General features: G+C 34.8%; 1 protein-coding gene across 1 annotated transcript in view; it reads right to left on the reverse strand.

The window, feature by feature from the left end:
- Positions 1 to 5,506: 5,506 nt before the first annotated feature.
- TRPA1 (transient receptor potential cation channel subfamily A member 1) overlaps positions 5,507 to 20,841 on the reverse strand; it is a 31,476-nt gene continuing 16,141 nt past the window's right edge. The window contains 16 exon segments of the mRNA XM_066332286.1: positions 5,507 to 6,606; positions 8,453 to 8,550; positions 9,029 to 9,139; positions 9,746 to 9,814; positions 10,734 to 10,916; positions 11,046 to 11,175; positions 13,235 to 13,404; positions 13,634 to 13,723; positions 14,330 to 14,477; positions 14,902 to 14,972; positions 15,774 to 15,872; positions 16,815 to 16,874; positions 17,485 to 17,578; positions 18,426 to 18,592; positions 19,829 to 19,943; positions 20,598 to 20,762. Of these exon segments, the coding sequence (XP_066188383.1) occupies positions 6,375 to 6,606; positions 8,453 to 8,550; positions 9,029 to 9,139; positions 9,746 to 9,814; positions 10,734 to 10,916; positions 11,046 to 11,175; positions 13,235 to 13,404; positions 13,634 to 13,723; positions 14,330 to 14,477; positions 14,902 to 14,972; positions 15,774 to 15,872; positions 16,815 to 16,874; positions 17,485 to 17,578; positions 18,426 to 18,592; positions 19,829 to 19,943; positions 20,598 to 20,762 (2,002 nt within the window). The 3' untranslated portion in view covers positions 5,507 to 6,374.

Raw genomic sequence — 20,841 nt, forward strand, 5'->3', positions numbered from 1 at the left:
CCCTTGCCTTTTCTTTCACCAGTGACATTTAAGAAGCTTTATAATACTGATAACTTTGCTATCCCAAACCCCAAAGTCCCAGGTGACCTCTGAGCTAGTGTCAATAGAGCACATCCCACGTTTTCTCCACTCATTTGAAATCTGCCATAATTTCCTGCAGCCTCAAACTCCTGGTTGGGTCAGATATGCTTTTTATTTGCAGCTCCTCCTCCTCATCTGACACTTGCTATTTCATGCTGGTTTTTCTTAGCCTCTCTGTTCATATCTATAGATTTCACAATTAAGAAAACAGATATTTGAACAGTGCATGTTCATTTTCTCACGCTTTCTAGAGAAAGTGAGATTGCGCACCTCATGGCCAGGAAGGGGGACACACCTGGCTTCCTCTGTGCCACCTGTGTGTGACCTCTCTGTGTGACATCTACCACAAAACTGATCTCAGGCAAAGGGGACATCATAGACCCACTTCAGGTGCTGTAAAGAAGCAATCAGGATAACCTCCCAGGTCATGGAAGACTTCCCTGCTTTAGGCCACAGCTGACATTGTGTCTTTGAGACAGCAGAGGTGGATTTCAGCAGTCACCTTCACTTTCTAAGCTTCTTTTACAGTGTTTAGAAATGCATATTTCTGCCTTACATTCCTGTAAGGAGTTGGGAAACTTTCACTCCTCCGAAAGTTCTTTCATGGCTGTACCAGCCTCACTTTTGTCCCTCAGTCCTTCCACAAGACCCCATTTGTCTGGTGGATGGGAGGGTGTCTATGCTTCTGATAGTGGTCATCTGTCTCTGCTTTATCTGACATAATTGTAGCATTGGTTTTTGTAGTTAAGTTGTAGGGTTTTTCATTCCCAGTACTCATTTGCCAATGTTACAAAATATTAGAGAACTTTTGAAAGCAAAATATAATTTATTTGAATCAAATGATGGAATGAAGAGCATAGAGAAATCTTTTGGCTAGTTTTATAAATTCATGAAGAAATTTGAAATAACAGAGTTTTTTTTTGTTTTTTTTACATACTCAAGGAGAAAGATTAACTAGCAAGGGAATAAAATCTAAATGAAATGAAATCAGTTCAGCTCCATTAATTATCAAAGTTTTGTGGGTTAAGGTTAAAGGCTGAAGTGATGCAAACTCCTTAACTTTTCCTTTATGTGTGAAACTTGTCCTCAAAACATTTCACAAGGCTATCAGCCAACTTTCTTAAGGAACAAATAGTCAGGGCCCGAACTTAGACCAGATGGAGATTTGAAACACTAACCCTATCTCTCCTCAAAACTAAATGAGGTAAGCACATTCAGAGCACCCTACAGACGTGCTAGATTAAAGATGTCGCCTTTCCTTTTGTTGCATTTTGACACCACCACAACTAAAATCCAACAAGGGGTGATATGTCTCTCATGTTGTCTTTGGAGTGCCAGACCATAGCCTGTTCCACACAGCTCAGGGGAGAGGCGCCCCTCTGCCCATGGATTGCTCTACCTGGGGTGGGAGTCACACTGCCAGTGGCATCATTTAACCATGATTACTTCCAGCCATTTAATGCAGTTGCAATTATCTCACAGACTAGGCAGATATGACAAGAAACGCTAAAATCTGAATCCACAGGAAGTGACTCAGCTCAGGCGATGAGAAATGACTCTGAGGTACATTATGGCTATCTCTCACGGCATCACTTCCATGCTGCCTTGCTGAATCATTCCCATGGACATTGCCAGATCCAGGGATTATCATCAGGACTGAGCTGAGAAGCACACTCTCTGCTTTTAAAAATTTAAGTGTTCTTAACTTTTCCTATCCTTGATCCCATGTGGCTGAATGCAGCTGAATTTGACATTGCTGTGAGCAGCACTCCTGTACTCAGATGGGCCAGTGGGACTTTGGGACTTTCTTTTTAATGTGATCACACTAATGTCAGCATTAGCCCCAGTTCTTTTCCCTTTATTTTTTACTCCAAGTTACTGGCCTGTTTGAACTCTCCGGTTTTCACCATCCTGTTCCCTGCTGCTGGTCAATTTTTAGACTCCAGTCACCTCTCTGGATAAATAAATACTAACAATGGTACTAAAAATTTCTGAAATTAATAGCTTTAAACTTTGCTCTGCTTTTTAAAGCTGTGATTCCCAATTATGAAACAACATTAAAAAACATAACTTCTCATCACTTTCATTACTTTCTGTCTTGAATTCTACACCAAATCTTATAATTGCTGAGATTTTTCCCTGCCTGAGTGTCCTGGTTTCAGCTGGGATAGTTAATCTCTACAACACTGATGCATTCAAGCATTTGAAGCATCTTCTCTCGTGATTACTGTGACATTGTCTTGGTTCATTTCTATAAGGATGTGAATATCTTCACCTCAGAGGTTCAGGTGTGCCTGAGTGGCCTGTGCATGGATCAACCCATGCCCTGGCTCACATGAATCTCTCTTGCAGTGCCTGTATCAGTATGGATTTACACCCTGGCATCACCCAGTATAAAGATACTGCTAAATATAAAGATTCACTGCTAAGAAAATGCTGCCTTTAAGCAGTGGTCTTACTTTCGGTATCAGAGATTTTCTCAGATCCTGTGTCATGCTTTGTATATCCTCTGTCATTTAAAAGAGAAACTCAAAAAACTCTCTTGCCTACTGTAACTCCAGGGTGAGGTTTGCAACACTTCTACCCTTAGGCCCATGCAATGGACTTTGACAAGGGGTCTCTCTGTGGGCAAGACTTAGGTCCATGTAATGAACAGACAGAGAGTCAATGTAAAGACAGCTTAAAACTGATGCATACTACGCTGTAGTCTAAGTGATTCCTGACACCTACAGAGCAGGGTAAAAGGGCATTAACCTAAGGGAAAATCTGCCTCTGGTTTCTTCTCTTGGCTCTCTCTCTACAGATTAAAGATATTTTCTCATCTTCTCCTTCTCTTGCTACATTCTCTGCTTATGGGAATTTCATCTTACAAAACAAAAATCTGACCAGTGAGAAGCATCTCCACTTTGTTCATATAGATTCCTCTTCTTTCTTGATATGTCTAGCCTTCAAGGGTTTGAAATCATTCCCAGCTGACTTTGGGGAGTGGGGATGTTCCCTACATAGAGAGGATGGATGTTATACATATAGAGTATGTTCTCCTCTATAACACAATTTTTCATACAACATTTTGTTGTGAAATGTTTCACAAAGCTAAATCTTCAGTGTGTTGCAGAAAAGAAAATGGTTTTTATACAACAGAACAAGGAGAATGCAAGGCTATTTCCTTAAAGAAAAAATGTGAGTCAACAAATGATGGAGATTTACTTATAGAGTGGCTTTGTCTTTGTTCTAGAATCATATCATAGAGAACACCAATATCCACACTATACAGCTTGAAGCAAGTTATTTCCTATATACTGGAAAGAGTCTCATTCTAATCCACTTCAAATCTGGGCACTTCAGATTTTCTACTAAGGATGTACTTACTGCTCTAGCTAATTTTAATTTACGTGGGCCAAGTATTTTGCTAGTCCGTCCTTATCAGCAAGAGCCTGGTGGCAGAAAGGCAGGCAACTGGATCTTCGGTTTCAGCAAAGGATCTTGTTTCAGCAATCTTGTTTCAAACTACCAACTCATGCAGAAATGTCACTTCTTGTCCCAAATTGTGATCCTCCTGTGTGTGTCACACCGATGAGGTACAAATCAGTCTTCCCAACAGGAACTCATGAGAATGATCTGATTTTGGTGGGAGGAGATGGTGCCATTGCCTGAACCATACTGCCACTCATTTCGAGGAGAAAGCAGTGACAGCACTGCTAAGGAGCAGGAAATGAAATGGAATATTTACCCTCACTATCAGCAGTATTTGATATACAATCCCGAAAGACACAAATAGAGACTATGTGTGCCTGCTGTCAGTACCCCAATCGAAAAGGTGTTACTTCCACACAGACTGAAGGGAAGTGCGTGAGTATTGGATACAGTACACACCCATCAGTTTGCAGATACTCTATTCACACCCAGAGGATACATTTCCCCTGAATAGCAATGCCTAAGTGTGTATTCGAAAATTCACATTGTAACACTTTTGGTTAACATATATTTAGCTGTAGCTAACATGTAACAACATATCTAGACAGGTGAAGGTTGGTTTCCTCTCCCATGTAGCAAGCAATTTGACAAGCAATTGTAGCAACAACAATTGAGGAATCGGCTCCCGTTGAACCAGAGGTTTACATCGATAATTAGGAAAAATTCCTTCACTGAAAGGATGATCAAGCATTGCAAGAAGAATTGTCCAGGAAAATGAAATCACTGTCCATGGAAGAGTTAAAAAAAATGCAGATATGGTGCTTAGAGTTAGTGGTGGATCTGGCAGCGTAAAGTTAATGGTTGCACTCAATGGTCTTTTACTTTACCTTACTTAGATGTCTTTTCCAACCGTGACAATCCTAAGATGATTGCTTCTAGAGATTGCTCAGATGGCCCAGCATGTTCAGCTCAGTCTACACAAAATTTTAACCATGATTTATATTCCAGTTGTACTTGTACTTTTCCTCTATATCTTGTACTTGGGCTCTATTAGATAGTTCTATTACATGACAAATCATCTTAGCCTGATGATTTCCATAGAAAGCTAAGATATTAATTCAATGTTGTAATATTAGCTAATTATAAAATAAATTATTTCTTTCTATATAAAATTGAGAAGGAAAACTTCTCTCAAATTGTGAACACTCAGAGAAGCTGAGGCAGCTGTATGTGAAGGTCTCAGTTCTGTTTAAAGAGGCTTGAAAGTCTCAGGCTTTTTAAATGTTGACTACTTTGTTCCTGCTGTAACCATACTACTGCTCTTCACTCAAAACAATGCATTTAGGTCCCGTTTACTTACCTAAAAATGCTATCGCTCACTGCCATCTAGTGTTAATGGCACAGACTGCCAGAAATTTAAAATTACTATTGTTATCACATTTTTCAAGTTTGGCCCTGTCCTGAGAACCTGGCCACTTTTCCTACTGACAGAGGGAACTGCAGATGTACAGCAGTGCTGCAAACCCAAACAGTTTATTCAAGGGAACAGATCTGACTTTAGGGGCCACAGCAACTTCAGAGACTACAATTATATTTTTACTTCTTCTTCTCTGACTCTGCTTACATGTTCACTCCTGTTTCACTGTCACACCAAGCTTGGCTCTGGAGCAGAGCTGCTCCTCCAGCAGCCTCTTCCTTTCTCTGTTTTTCCTGGCAAGGATTTAAAGTCTCAAAGCTGGGATAGAGCAGTTGGGTGAGAAAGAATTTTGCCTACTGAACATCTGTGGCTATTTTAAGGTACAAATCACACTAATTTACAATGCATCTTCCACTGTTTTCTCAAGACTGAGCAAGTTTTGTACAGTGTGAATTATCTTCTGGTGACTACCTTTTAAATAAACAGGAATCATAATTGGTTTTTATGAGAAGAATCAAAGTATACTAAGTTCTTAAAGAAAATGTCTAAATTCAGAAGCAGAACAGAAAGCCTTACCACCATGTGTCATCATAATTAGTTTATTAGCACTGGTTTTGAAACAAATATATTTGGGTACTTAAGCACATTTTAATTCATGTTCATTTCTAAATGTAATATATTACCATATATTACATAATGCACTGAATATTCAGTAAATGAATAATAAAACCAAAGTGCAGATTAAAGTAGCAAGATCAGTTTTAGTTTATCAGGAAGGCCAAAATCACATTAGCAGTATAAGGACAGCCAGTTGTAAATGACTAATATTAAACATGTCGTTCTACCATTGCTATATGCATGCTAGTACAAACGATCCCTCTGTGAATTGCTTCCATTTATCTAGAAAAGAAAGTAGCTCTTCCCTTACATTACAACTTCATGATCCTTTATTTCCTACCTTTCAGGTCTGATCCTGCAGTCCCTACTCAGCAAAACTTCCAACACACTCAGTCAGATTAGTTTTTACCTTTCCTTTAAGCTACATAAAGTCCATTGTCTCTCTCTCTCTGAATAGTAAATGACTAGAATCTAATTTCTAAAAATTTAGAAATTCTAAAAATATTCGTAACAGAAAATAATGTAATTACATACAGACCTAAGTGTACTAGGGCCAAATCCAGGAACAGATCTAGACAGAAGCCTTGGGAACTGCCAGGACAGCAAGGTTGGCCTCTGTTGAGTTAGGCACTTTCCTGATTAGCCAGTCACTTTTAGGATCACAGTTTTGGGTGTAGACATCTCCAGTCTCCTTAAATACTGTTTAGAGCACCTGTATCCTGGTTTTGGATCTGGCCTTTTTTTATACTTGAGTACATGATGTTTCACATTAACATTATGCAAAGACAATAAATGACCCTAAAGTAAAACAAAATGATAATACAACATGATATCATAGCCAAGTCTAGAAGAAGCTATTGTTCTTTTCTGTGCTTGGGTTAGGCACATTGGTTTTAACAGCTTTTAACACTGTATCCCATTTACTATTCTTGTGCTCTAGCTGCCTTTTCCTAAATTTGTGCTGAAATAAATCATTGCTGTCTTCATCCTCAGCCTCTGATACTATCTCCATTTTTTGGATAATCAGTTTAATGAGGTCATGCTGCTTTTCCAACAATGTTGATATATCTTTGAGCCTAAAAACAAACAAACAAACATCAAGCTTTGTAATTTCATTTCAAAGGACATTTAAATCATTAAAATTACAGATGCAAAAATTGATAGTAGTTAACTTCACCCTTCTGACAGTACTTAACCCTACTGCTAATAAAGACTATTATCTGGAATACATTTAATTCTTCAAGCTGAAGTATTTCTCATGTTACTGGAAACAGGAAAGAACAAATCCATGGTTCTTGTGAAAAGTAACAATATATAGTTAAGGTAGAAGCAACTGGAATCTCAAAATTAAGTTGTTGACTGCTCTATGAAAAGTTTTCCCTAATGACCTATTTCCTTGTCTGGCAAGGAAAAGTGCAGAGTTGCAATGGCAATTAAACTACTAAAAACATTTAGTGAAATTCACAACTACTTTTACAGCATATGAGAAATACTGATGAGGCACTTACTGATCCTTTCCAAAGTGCTATCCAAAGTGCAATTGATGCATTTAAGTAGGTAAACTAATTTAGCATCACACATACAGAGCACAGTATCTATTATCTTTAAAGAAACAGTGAAAGAAATGGGAAATGTGACTAGAAACTGTCTTTTTCAAATTAACCAAACAGGCATTTTGAAAATCCACTTTTCTGAACATCTAGACTCACAAAATTACAACATGAAATCTAGGGACTGAAAAGGTTCTTTGTGAAGAACAAATAGGGGGCTTTAGATGTAGTTTGGATTTTACTTGGGGGTTTTGTTTCTTTAACAAGAAATGGTAATACATCTTAAAATATGTGAAAATCACAAGAATTAAAACGCAAAGCAAGAAAAAGCCTTGTCCCAAACCAAAAACACAAAAATACGTACACCCAGTACTGATACTAGCTCCAGAAGTAACTGAACTCTGTTTTGAACTCCGGTAATAAAAATACACTGACAATGTCATAAGAGTTTTCAGTCAATATTTTCAGAGTATTAAAAATTACTTTCCATAATGATATGGTCACAAGTTATTATTGTGATATTCTTGTAAATAATTAATAATTAATTAATAATAAATTATTATTGCAAATATTTTTATAAAATTATAGTTTTCTTCCTTCTCCATACAAAAAAAAATAAATCCCAACCAAGAAAGAGTCTGTTTTATGCTGTTTTATAATATATTGATGTAATATGCATTTGAAGAAAAACTTGCTGAAGTCCATGATTTGTATATACATAGAGTTCTATATCTGTAGGGTGTATCTGACCCTCCTTCAACTCTTGCTAATCTTTCATTCAAAAAAAACCCCCAACTCAATCTGAATCTGTGCAAGAAGACAAAAAATTGATAGATAAAAAAAAAAGGGGGGGAGGGAGAAAAAAATGGATAGAAGGAAATGCAGGAGAAAATGAGACTGAGTGAGAAAGAATACATTTTTCTAGCTGTACACTCACAGAGGGCTTTTTAGAAGTCATTCTTATGGATATGTTGGTATGACAAGTAAGTCAGGAAAATACAAAGAATTCCTTCCAAGGCTTTGGGAAACATGATTTGTTCAATCAAGACACCAATCCATTTTTGGGGAAACAATGAATCTGATTTACCATCAGACCAGGGGAAGTCAGTAACACACTGTGTATACTTGCAAACCTACTGGAATTACATTGCTTGGGAGTTCCAAATAACCCTTGAAACCTCTATATGCAATTATATAAAAGAATTTAATTCAGATTATTTAAAGAGCAACAGGCTGTGTTGGTTTGGGCCAGGGACACAAAATCTTACATTTTAGATACAATATGGAGCTTTAAAATGGTTTTTAAAATAGAAATATGTTTGTAATATTGGTTCTACTTAGTTTTACAACTGTAAAATATCATAAAAAATACCTGTATTTCTGCTTCAGAACTTCCAGTTCTAGTGTTGTATCAGGGCTCTGTGCATATGTGGTAGAGTCCTCACACCCAAAGCAATATTGGAACACGCTCTAAACAAAATATGGAACCAAACTTAATTAGATCCTATAGTCTGACAATAATTAAATATGTGAATGGTAAGTCTTTACACAGTGTTAACATTGGAAAGACTTTCTGTTATGATGTTATTTTATTATATATTAAAACAAAATTTGTTTTATAGGAAAACTCAGTCTATCAACAACAACTCAAGTAAAAGAAGAAAAGCCAAAAGGGAGTAATTCTATGTTTTATTTGAACATCTTTTGTAGCTTGTCTCACTTCATAAAGTTACAGTTCATTGAGTATTCAAACACTGATTTTATCTGAATACAGCTGCACTCAAACTGGTTTATCATTTTCACTAACCTTAGTCGAGGTTTAATCACAAATCCCTTGATGTCAGTTAATGATTGAGCCTAATAACACAAAATCCTCAGCAATGTGTGTACAAAGTCAATCATATCCCTTTCTGGTAAGAATTCTTCTAGCTAATATTCATCATCTTACCATAAATCCACAGTATCTCGGCCTGTTGGGATATACGGTGATTGATTCCTGGTCCACCCGACTTAAGAACCAAAATGGCAGCTTCTTCTCTAAGTTGGTATGAAGATTCACCTAAATGTAGTTTTGCATTTAGAATGAAATACGTTGTCTTAATATAAATACACATTATATGTGAAAATAACAATTATGCCATTGTATTCAATTCACTAGTACTACCCCACACTGCAAACAGTGGTATAATATTTGAATAGTCCAGCCCAGGCACTAAAACAACATGGTCATACCAGTATTGAGTTATCTTAGCTGAATTTATTGCGTGGATTAATAGATATGCATTCTACTAATTTAGTATAGCAGAATGAATTTGGTATCCTTTTGAATTTTATGTGCCTTCTTACCACTGCATAGGTTCTCTAATAAAGACAACTGTGATTTCAAGCATTGTAGTGACGGACTTCGTGATTCTGGTTTTGGAAAAACTCAAGAATTCCTTGAACTGAGGTTGAAAAATTCCTTAAAAATGCATTTGCTTGTACACTTCCTTGGAAATAAGCCATATGAGTGAAAATGAGATTCAGAATAAGATGCTCACCAATTTGTTTTAGAGATATCCTAAGATAGTTAGGAATATGATGACAAATCAACCAATTATGTAAATGGTTCTCTAGCAATGATATGTATGTCCAGTATTTGATGCTTTCATGGTGTTTTACTCACCTGCATTGCAATCCTTTTGAGTGCAGCATATTTTTGTACTTCAGCAATATCACCTACAGCCAAACCAATCTAGAAAAAAAAATGATTATCTATTTTTTCATAGTTTGTGATTTCAATTTTATTTCTAATGCATACTTAAACAAAAAATATTCTAGAGTTAAATTATTTTTTCACTTGAATTTGGAAACATTTTTTGCATATTTGAAAAATATGTATCAATAAATGTAGATAGTGGTTTTACTGACAACACTCTGTTGGTAAGGCACCGAAGTGTTCATTTTGCCAAGAATAATATCCCTTCTTACATATTCTTCATTACTGCTGTAATGTTAAAAACAGATTGATCTCTTGATTAAGTAGGATCATGGCTGCAATAAACAACTTAAAAAAACATGAGGTGTTTGACTTTTATTGCATTGCTCATGTGAAAATGTGATTTCCTAAACAAAAATGATATTCAATGGAATATGGCTGAAGATTTATTACATATTTTTCCCCCTTTTTTATCATTATAATCTTTTCTGATTCTTAACATTCAGGTCAAGTTTGTTAGTTCTAACACTACTTCTGATTGTTGACTTGCGTGCAATGAAGATTTGAATTTGGGCTTTTTGGGCTTTATTTTTTTAAAAATCTAAATTATTGTTAGTGTTTATTAGGTTACGATGCAAGAAGGGATTAAACAAAAATCATTGTTCCTCAATTTTCTTTATGAAAACCTCAGAACAATACATTGCAGCTCCAATTCAAATTCCATAAGTTAGTACCCAAAGATATACAAAATAGTCCTGCAGAAGTGAGCTGTGGGAAAATACTCAGAGCAGTGAACTGGATGGAAATAAGTGCAGAGAACAGGAACATTTTAATATTTTACTGAAAATATCTGTTAAATAATGGATGGCTGTCACATACTGAAGTAATTCTATACACTGGAACTCTATACACTCATGTTTAACTACTTTTGTATATTAATAAATAGCTTACTTACCAGCAAGTTCATAAGAAGGATTGGAATAAGCAAGGTAAATATAATGAGAACTGTGTAACTCAGAAATGGATATGGCAATTCACTGCTCAGTAAAGGATCAAGGAATGCATCATGGTAATTAATGTCTCCCAGCATCATTGCAAATGTCTTCATTATGGAAAGCAGAGGTGTGCTGTATGTTTGCTGCAAAAAGAAATGTCAAAAAAACAGAAAAGACCCAACTGATGAAATTTATAAATAAAGCCTTGAGATGCTTTAGTCAAATATAGTATTTATAATGATAAAAACTTAACAATATTATTATGAACTAACCTGTGAACCCAAAAGGACAAAGAAACTCAGGCCAAAGGCCAGTATCAGGAAAAAGAAAACCACGGCAATCCGAATCAAAGTCCTCAAAATTTCCCAGAACATCACAACATAAATTCCGTAGTTCTCAAATCTAGACAATAGGTAAACAAAAGAGATGTAGAATCAGTCATAGAATCACTTAGTTTAGAAAATACTTTTAAGATAATCAACCATTAATAAAGCACTTCCATGTCTACCCCTAAACCATTAAATATTGAAGTTAGAGTCCCTTGCAGTTATTTCTATAAGGCAGTAAGTAATGCTGGTTTTCATCTGTGGAAAGAGACACTGCCTCTCTGAGAGATTCTGTGATGGTAACAAACCTGATCTACTTTCACATCCAAAAGAGTGCAAGTCATCCAACTCACTGCAACTTGAACTGCATAATCTTATATTTTAATGCACAAGAACAATTTTAAAGATATTTTTCATGGATGACATTTAATCTCTCCTTAGGCATAGGCAGTAGAGTATTGTACCACCACTGCATTCAGAATAAAAACATTAGCAAATATCCAACTTTTTATTGCTTCTCCAAGCAAAGTAGCAACCAGAACAAAGGACAACTGGCACCATAATCTACGTAGCAGCCACATGGCTGATTGAAATGATTTCACTTTTTAAAAGATGTGAAACAAAGTTTTAGTGTAATACAAAGAATGGTAAACAAGCAAACAAATGAAACACACTGCTCAGGAAGAGAAGGAGAAAACCATAATTTTAAGATGCCTGTGTTTCCAACAACAGTCTGTTGTTGGCAAGCCTCTCCTATTCTTGGTTAACACAAAAACTAAATCTCAGAACAGGAATTAGAATGCAGATTAAATTACTTTTTCTTTCAAACCTGAACTTGGGAATTTATCTCCTCTCTCAAATCCAGGGACCAAGAGATTTTTTATGCTACTACAGTAGGAACTGTGAAAATCCCTATGTATGTCTTACGCTCTGAAACATTATGTGCAAGACTGAAAAAGGCTGGAAGTAAAGCAAACCTGGCCTTCTCTTACTTATTAGGCATTTATTAGGCAAAATTCAGTAGAAGCCAATGGAATCACAGCTTGCTTTGGGAAAAGACAGCCTAAATGAATTTAAAAAAATCATTTGTAGAGTTCTGCTGCTACAGACTTAAAAAAATAGGCAGGCCAGGAAGGCATTTTATCCAACAGCAGAAGAAAGGTTGCACAATCATCTGTTAACTTTTTAATGTTTAGGTTGAACCCCCATTTTGCCCAGGGCAGACAGGACACGCCCATTCATTAGTCATCTAAGGTCACACAGCGAGGGCAAGGTTTGCAGCAGAGGCAAGACCATAAAGGTACTCTCTTTGACATTAACTCTGTTTACAAACCATGTCCTTAAACATCCCTACTACACTAAAACAACCCTGAAATTACTCAGCAAATGTTGTGTTTGTCTGTCTGCAAGACTTCACGGGGTGATTAGTGCATATATGCAATAAGAATCGGAAGAACATTTATGCAGTGTTATCACATGCAGTCCTGCCTGGGTACAAATGTGTTTAATTTATTAATCTTAAGCACTACACCCACACTATTTTTCTCCTCCACCCAGCTCTCCTGCAGTTTGTAACTCTTGGACACTATTGTACCAGTGACGAGATTTAAGATAATTAAGGGCAATAAACGGACATAATGAAATAATATCGTATATTGTAATTCTTTTACAGGATAAAAGGCATATGGAATTTATGGTATAAAGAAGTGAGATGTGCCATTTAGCATGGGAAATGATAAAAGGTATTACTCATATAACCTGACTTCCTGATGCCTTTCATAATTCATATACTTCTGGGTTCTTTTAAAATCAAAGTCTATGCAGTGTAAAGAAAGATGATTTTAAGAAGATAAAATTAAGCCTGGCTATGGTCAATTAACATTAAAATAAATATTGTTATTTCTATAGTTGCTATAACATATGTGGTGATGCTCTACATGAAAAAGACTGAAAACGACTTTACTGGTCATCAGAGATAAAAAATTCTTGTGGTCCTAACCTGGAAACTTGAACAGTTTGAAAAAAATAAAAATACAAAATGGGACTCTCAAACTTGATCATTCAAAAGTTAGGATATGTAAAAGATCTGAAAGTGTTAAAATATTTTGTTGTAAAGCCAGTAAAAAGAATTTTACCGTTGAAGATAAAGCAAGAAGTTCATCCAAGACAAGTATACAGCAATTGCTCCACATTCCCATTGCAAATGAGCTGGTGTATTAATAAATAAAGAAGATACAAAAATTATGCTTGTAGTATAAATGGTCCAGTCCAGTAGATTGGAGTAATCCAACAAATATTTCAATTTCTAGGATTTAAAAGAGAAAGGTTAATATTTACAAGCCATCCATCATTAAAACACTGAATTCAATACACTATTTAAATTCTCTTCTCAGTTTTAATCTTTATATCTAGAAATTAAAAAGAATAAATTGGCATTTCCCTTCTAATCAGGAAAAAAACAGATTAATTTCAATATCATACAAACTGCGATGGAAGCACACTGTCTGATTAATGTTATTTCTCTATGTATTTACCTGCTGAACCAGCTGAAATATTTCTTTGCAGATGCCCAGTAAACTCATAATTAAAACTAAGCACATACACACCCTTGTGAAGTATGAGTCCTGAAACAAAAAAAACAGAGCATAAAAGAAATTAGAAATTATTAAAGGAATATTCATTTCATCTCTACCTAATATATATACACTATATTGCCAAGTTAAGTAACCCTGTTAGCTTGTGCCATAAAATTATTACTATCTAATTCTGTTTTACTAATATTTATTTTGAAATCCATGTACTGGGTTGGGCTGTACATGTGATTCTCATGAATTTTTCAGGTATCAGAATATCTTGATGATATCCCTTCTATATCCCTTGAGTTTATTTTATTTCATATTTCTACTAGCATATCCTTTTTGAGTTCCTGTTTCAGTTCTATGCTTTTTCTCTAATGCGGATGTCTTTTCTTCAATATTAAACAAATATTGCTCACTTCAGGGAAAAAACTGAAGTAACGACGTATCAAATATAAATTTCTCAGAAAAAAATAAAAATAAGAAATGAAAACTGACAATTATCTAAAGAGGCTGCTGCTGAGTGTTTAGAAATATACACTACAATTTCATATCTTAGAGTTTCTGGATCATAAATTAATCTAGAAATTATTTCAATAAGCATACCTTTTTGCTATAAAAACCTAAACATATTGTGACTACTAATAAAAGTACCTCATATTCTAATGGTCTTGCTTCGTAGAGCTCTGTTCCATTCGAAGGTCTTCCTGGTTGTATGTGAGTGACCAGAAGAGTCAATGGGATGAGACCAAGAGAATATATCCCTAAATTCATTAGATGTGCTCGAAACCCATAGGCCATCCTTGAAAGCGAGAATGTTACAGTTACAACACTTTTCAAATTTAGAACGGCATGCATTCAAATTTAACAGCCAATAATGTCTTCAATACAAGGAAATAAACATTTCTTGAAATGTCCCTTTGTGATGAATGTGTTTATCACTTATGTGGACAAAAGTGTATTTGCCACTCTGAAATACTGTTCCTTTCATTTTTTTACTTGGCAACCTTATTACATACTTTTGCAATAAAGAGGAAACAAAGATAGTAGTTGTCTTTTTTGTGAATATCAAGAAATCTTGACTCAATACTAACTCGCACTTTATGGAAAAGACATTCGCTCAGATAGCTCTATAAATACACACAATTTAATAAACAATTTTCAGGCAGAATAGTCTTTATCTTGACATGCAGTATTATATTTTATATCCATTAAAATAGACCAACCATTTCATAAGCAAATACTCTTTACACACAGGATGACTGAGTAGCTCCATGCGATTATGGCGCACCATGGCCTACAAAACACAAACACAAATGGGTCAAACTCAAATTCATCTAGGCAAGATAAGTGCTTACAAAACTGGATAGGCCACATTTTTTACCTATTAGCCTAATAAAAAGTAAAATGTGTGTAAGATACTGCAAAGTTCTTTAGATTAAGCACTTTGGCCCAAACTCGACACTATTCTGCCCTCTCTGCCTGATTAGGCATTCAGCTTCTCTGTTGGGGCTCTATTAGTCTATTTCAAGCTTCAAAAAATACACAGACTATCTTCAACTATACCTGTGGAAGCACACTTTTACAATAAATAAGAAAATGAATAGATTATGAATCTATTTATTATTAGACAGTACAACTAATTGTCAAGAGGAATCCCAAAAAATAAGCATATTAAGCCAGAGAGTTTGTTAAAGAAACATTTTCTGACAAAGAATGAGAGAACAGATTGACAATGCAAAAAATCAGAAAATTTGTTTCAGGCATCATAAGTATTTTGAAATTAGCATATGATACAAATCAGTTTGTCAGGTTTTTAAGGGCTTTACATTCCAGTGCATGGTCACTACAATGCTGGAGTGTGGTTTTCTTTGATGTACTACCTGCACTTACAGCACAATATCTTGAGGATTCATAGTTTTATCTATAATTTAAAAAAATTATTTATTTCTTAGAACTTTGGCCTATACCTAATTTCAATACACTTTTAATCTACAGAGTTATGGGCTTTGGAGAAAAAATATGAAGAATTCAAACCTCTTGGTTTTATCTAAACCAAGACAGCAGGTAATGACGTCAGAGTAAAACTAGAACTTACATTTAAAGTGATAAGTGGTTCATAGAAAATATCCTCATCCTCCTTTGATTTCTTGTTAAGTGTCAAGGGACACTGAAGATATCTGAAGTTATATTCAATCTGTATAACACATATACACCAGAATTTAAATATAATGCAAATGATTATCTCAGGCTTAGATTATGTTCTTAATACAAAAAATGCTATCCTTTAGAGAAAAAAAAAAAAAAAGCTCATATTTTGTCAAGGTAGTCAGAATCAAGATGTATATTCATTGTTAGCTGAACACATGCCATCAAGATACACATTTGTGACTCCAAGATGCTTAAACAGTAATTTTGAATTGTAAAATAAAAAGTGCACATTTCTTGCTAAAATGTTATTAGTAAGAAAGGTCATTTCCATAACTGTGATTTGGTTTAATGCTGACTTTAAAGAAAAGCTTGTCTTTAAAAATTCTATGGCTTTGGTAATACAATATAAAGAAGATGCACAGTAGCAAAAAATTTGAAAGTTTTCTTTTAATGATGTGGACATAATCCAATATAATCATTGAAAAGGTGGTTTTCAATATGGTTTCAAAGGTATCATAACTGGAGAACATTCATGTCTCCCTAGGGTTAAAAGCAATCTACTTCTTAAGATTTTGGATAAGTATTTACAAAACAAAGAAACATGTTGAACTCTAAATTATTGATGACAATTGCACTACTTATTATAAGCATACTTTTGATATGCATAAATAGATATTATGTGTCTTCTCTCACTGCTATTTTGAAATACTCATAACCTCTGACACCCGGCTCAACTGCAAAAATTAACATAGCAAAGATACAGTTAATAGACTGTAGAAGTTTAATAACACACTTATTAAAATATGTAAGCATGAAGATTACAGAAACTGAACTTCATTTACAGTCCAAAGGATAAAGTAAGATCTGTCTCATGTGTTCTGTCTTAAGATCTGAGATTCATCTACAACTGCACCTTACATATATGAGCTTGACATGTATATTAAAATATACGTCTTGTGTACTTTCCCAGACTTTCTCATCTACTTACATAGAAGTCTCGACTTGTCTTTTCCTCTGAAGACTCAATTATGCAGTTGTCCAACACCAGCTTTGCAGATGAACAGAAAAATGAATTAAGGTGATATAGACAATGTTCAACAGAAAGTGTTTAGGCCAGAAGAAAATGACCGTCAAATACAAGGATCAGATAACAGAAGTGATGACTCCATCAGATTTTATGATGTATGTTTTGAAGACATAAAATTCCACAGTTTTCATGTAGGAGTTAAATATAAATGCAATTTACAAGGCTACATGTTAGTTTACAAGAATGAATTGTGAACAGTTTGTGAATACATACCAGTCACTTGTTATTTTAATTAAAAAACATTTCTGTTGTGTCATGTAGTAGTTAGTGAAGAGAGTGAAAATATCTCACGTGATTTTGAACCCAATTCACCTATGACTTTCATTACATTTATACATAATTTTTATATTAATTTTGTAACTCCATTTATCTCAGGAAGCCAAGAACTTTTCTAATACTGAAGAACTTAAACTGGACAAAATCAGACTATCCCTAAAATACTGGTTAATAATTCTGTGAACTTCTATTTTATAATAACACATATTAGTGAGCACAGTAAGCAGAAAAATGAATGTAGCAAAACTAAGGTTATTCTGTGAAGTCATTTCTTTAACATGTGCAGAAAACTTACTTTAAATGAATCAGGAAGATACTCAACCATTTCCAGCAAAGGACATTTATTGGCAGTGGAATAGTGAGAGAAAGTCACAACAGCTTCTTCCCATCTGAAAAAAAATATTTCAGATAATGGAAAACTAATTAATTGTTTATGTTTTAACTTAACTACTTTTGATTATTTGAGTTTTATTTAAGATATTGAAAATCATAATGTAGAACTATTTTATGCACTATTAAATGGAAACTAAGCTGTTTGGGGAGCAGCTGAGTAATATTCTGGATACTTCTGTAAGAATGACTCATGTTAGATTCTGTTATCAATTAAACAGAATTGTTTCAACTATGCTAAGGCCTCCTAAAAAATATGAACCTGGAATTAATTTTGGAATCTTGGGTTACAAAATTAGGCAAGTAATAATAAATACAGTAAAATCCTGTCAGCGTTCCTGTAACTCTTACCAAAAGATGTTATCATTAGGCAATGATGTACTGCTTTATTCTGGAAGTAGGGTTTCACTATACCTTAACCTAAATTATTCTAAATTGCAGTTGAAATGCCGCATTTTAAAATATTTGCAACATTTAAAACTACGATTTTAAATTAAATCTCTTTAATTACTTGAGTTGTATTTACTTTTTGATTGCAATTCTATAGGCATTTAAGGATTATGTGAAAGGTCAAAATTATTTCTGATGGCTTCTACATGTTTATTACACACAGAATCCAAATACTCAATGTAATAAGACAAACAACTTGCCACATGCTTGATGTCCATTACAATTATGCTACTTTTTATTTGTGCTTATTAGAACAAAACCTCTGGAATTTTAAAAGAAGTACTCAATTTAACTTACTAAACTACAGATTTTCAGAACTTAAGCTCATTTGAGACAACCAAAACAAATTCAAGACAAGGGCAAATAAATTCAAGAATAATTTTCTATGTACTTCACCTTTTGTGCAAAATGACAGCAGACACCACATCTTTTCTCCTATTGTGTATTGCTTCATGGAAAAAAGAAGCTAGTGCTTTGTTGAACACAATTTTCGCACCGTAGTCAAGAAGTAGCCTCACAGCTTTTGCATGTCCTTCTCGTGCAGCCAAGTGCAAAGCTGTGTTCTGTGCAGAGGCAGTATACAGCAATACAGGAGTAATTTTAAAAAAAGTACATTTCAGTGCTTCCCTGCTTCGAAAAGCCACATGCAAGTTTTTAATGCTTTTACTAACAACACAAAACATTAGACTATTGTCTGAGATTCTAACAGAGGTTACAGACATGTTCTTTATGTTTACAGTTACAGTAGGGCAAAATCTGAAGAGGAAACTCACTGTAGGTAAGAAAAGCCAATTCATTAATATATTTTAGTTTTGTAATTAATGAACTGCAAGTCAAAAGTAGGCAAAAATGATGGTATCTACAGACAGAACACCTGCATTTGATAATCAAGAAGTGAAACATCCAATTATATCCAGATGTTCTCATACAAAAAAATCTGCAAGAAAATCTGAGGGTGCAATTCTGTAAGTGGAACATTTATCTTTTCTTTTGTGTTTTCATAAAAGCAAAGGAATCATGGTTTAGGAACCAAGTTACACTGGAACTGACTTTTGAGAGTCTTCTGAATGCACACAGATTTTTCTGAATGAAATCAAGGACCTCTCATAATTTGAAATTAAATCTTCTTAAATAAATTTATAGTCAAGATTTGTTTCTAATCAAGTAATTCTAAATATTTTCACACCAGTTCTCAGAGAACTTAGCAACAGCTTCTGTGTTGGGAATTGAACAGTTTTTTAAAATGCTTGCCCTGTATTTCTGATGGGACAGATTCATACAAGAGGCTTTCAATCCAAGAAAGGGATTCTGTCTTGACCTAATACGCAATGCATTTGTCCAAACTGCAGAGCAAGATAGATGCCGTTTTTGCTGGACAACACCGTGCAGGGGATTTCAAACAATATGTTAATGAGCTATAGTTGATACCAGATTTTTTCATGTCTGTTTAAGTTCAGTAAATGTGCATTACCAATGTTTGCACTACATTGCTAAAATGTTATTGCATTGTATAATAGGGAGGCAAGAGGTACATGTCTAACACATTCACTGCTTCATGTTTTATATTAGGCTATTTGAATCTTTTCTGTCTTCCAATTAAAAGAATTAGATAACAATTTCAGCAATCACATATTTATCCAAGGAATCTTTTAACAGTAGTGAAATATAACAGCACTGAGTCTGCCACAGGAAATAAAATATTACACATGTAACATACAATGGAAAACTACTAATAGTCTAGCCCTGACATTTTGTCTAGAAGTAACAGCAGACAAGAAACAAATAATGTTAACACTTACCCCTTCTTCATCCACTCTGTCAGTACACTTCACATTAGTATCCAAAATGATCTGCATTGTCCGAGTGTATCCTCCGAAGGCAGCGTGGTGCAGGGCTGTCCAGCCTTTATAATCACTTACATGTAATGATATAAAATTAGAAATTACAAATAAAAAAAAGCTTTTTATAAATGTAAAGTGAATGTAAACGCCTGTTGCTTTGACTCAGACCTCTTTCCTTTGGCATGACTACTGCAGAGATGTCCATACATTCTGTCAATATTATGTGATGATCATTGCACCATTCAGAAGTAAAAGGTTCAACTCAATAACATTACTTAGATCTCTACCTTTCCATCTGTTTCTGAGATCTGAGGATCTTCAACCTGAAGGCAGGACTTTCAGTGGAAGACACAACACCTGTGAACCAGCAGTCCTAAGAAACCCTACGCAAACCTGTAAGTGTAGCTAAAATGGCTGTAATATTTCCAAAGCAATTTTTTTTTTTAATGAAAATGTTCAATATTCTTCTCTCAGCTGGATTTAGAGAAACCTCAAGTCCCCCCAGCATTTGAAGCCTTGACTTTACAGTTGGCCATGATTCTCTGTTTTACAAGTATTTTATAACCATACTCTTATAGTGCACTTTTGTATTTGCATATATTAATATAATAATTATTTTAATATACTGTACTTACATTTATATTGCATTAACTTCCCAGAAGATAAACATAAAATATAAGGGGATAGGGGTTTTTTTGGCTTAATGAAGAAAAATCTGTACACTTACCAGAGGAAGAGAGCCCCTCTCTTCAGAAGAAACTGAACTACCTTCTCATGACCATTCTGGGCTGCCAAGTGAAGGGGAGTCATTCCCTTCTTATCCCCTTCATTCAAAAGTCTTGTGTCTTTCATATCTCTTATAAGCCGTTGACAAGTATTGATGCGCCCATAGCTTTGCAAGATACACACAGAAATTAAAGTCAAAAACATTAGGAAGAGAACCATGGCATGGATTCCACTGCCCAGACTGT

Source organism: Sylvia atricapilla, chromosome 1 (genome assembly GCF_009819655.1).
Source record: "Sylvia atricapilla isolate bSylAtr1 chromosome 1, bSylAtr1.pri, whole genome shotgun sequence".
In the NCBI taxonomy this organism is placed as follows: Eukaryota; Metazoa; Chordata; class Aves; order Passeriformes; family Sylviidae; genus Sylvia; species Sylvia atricapilla.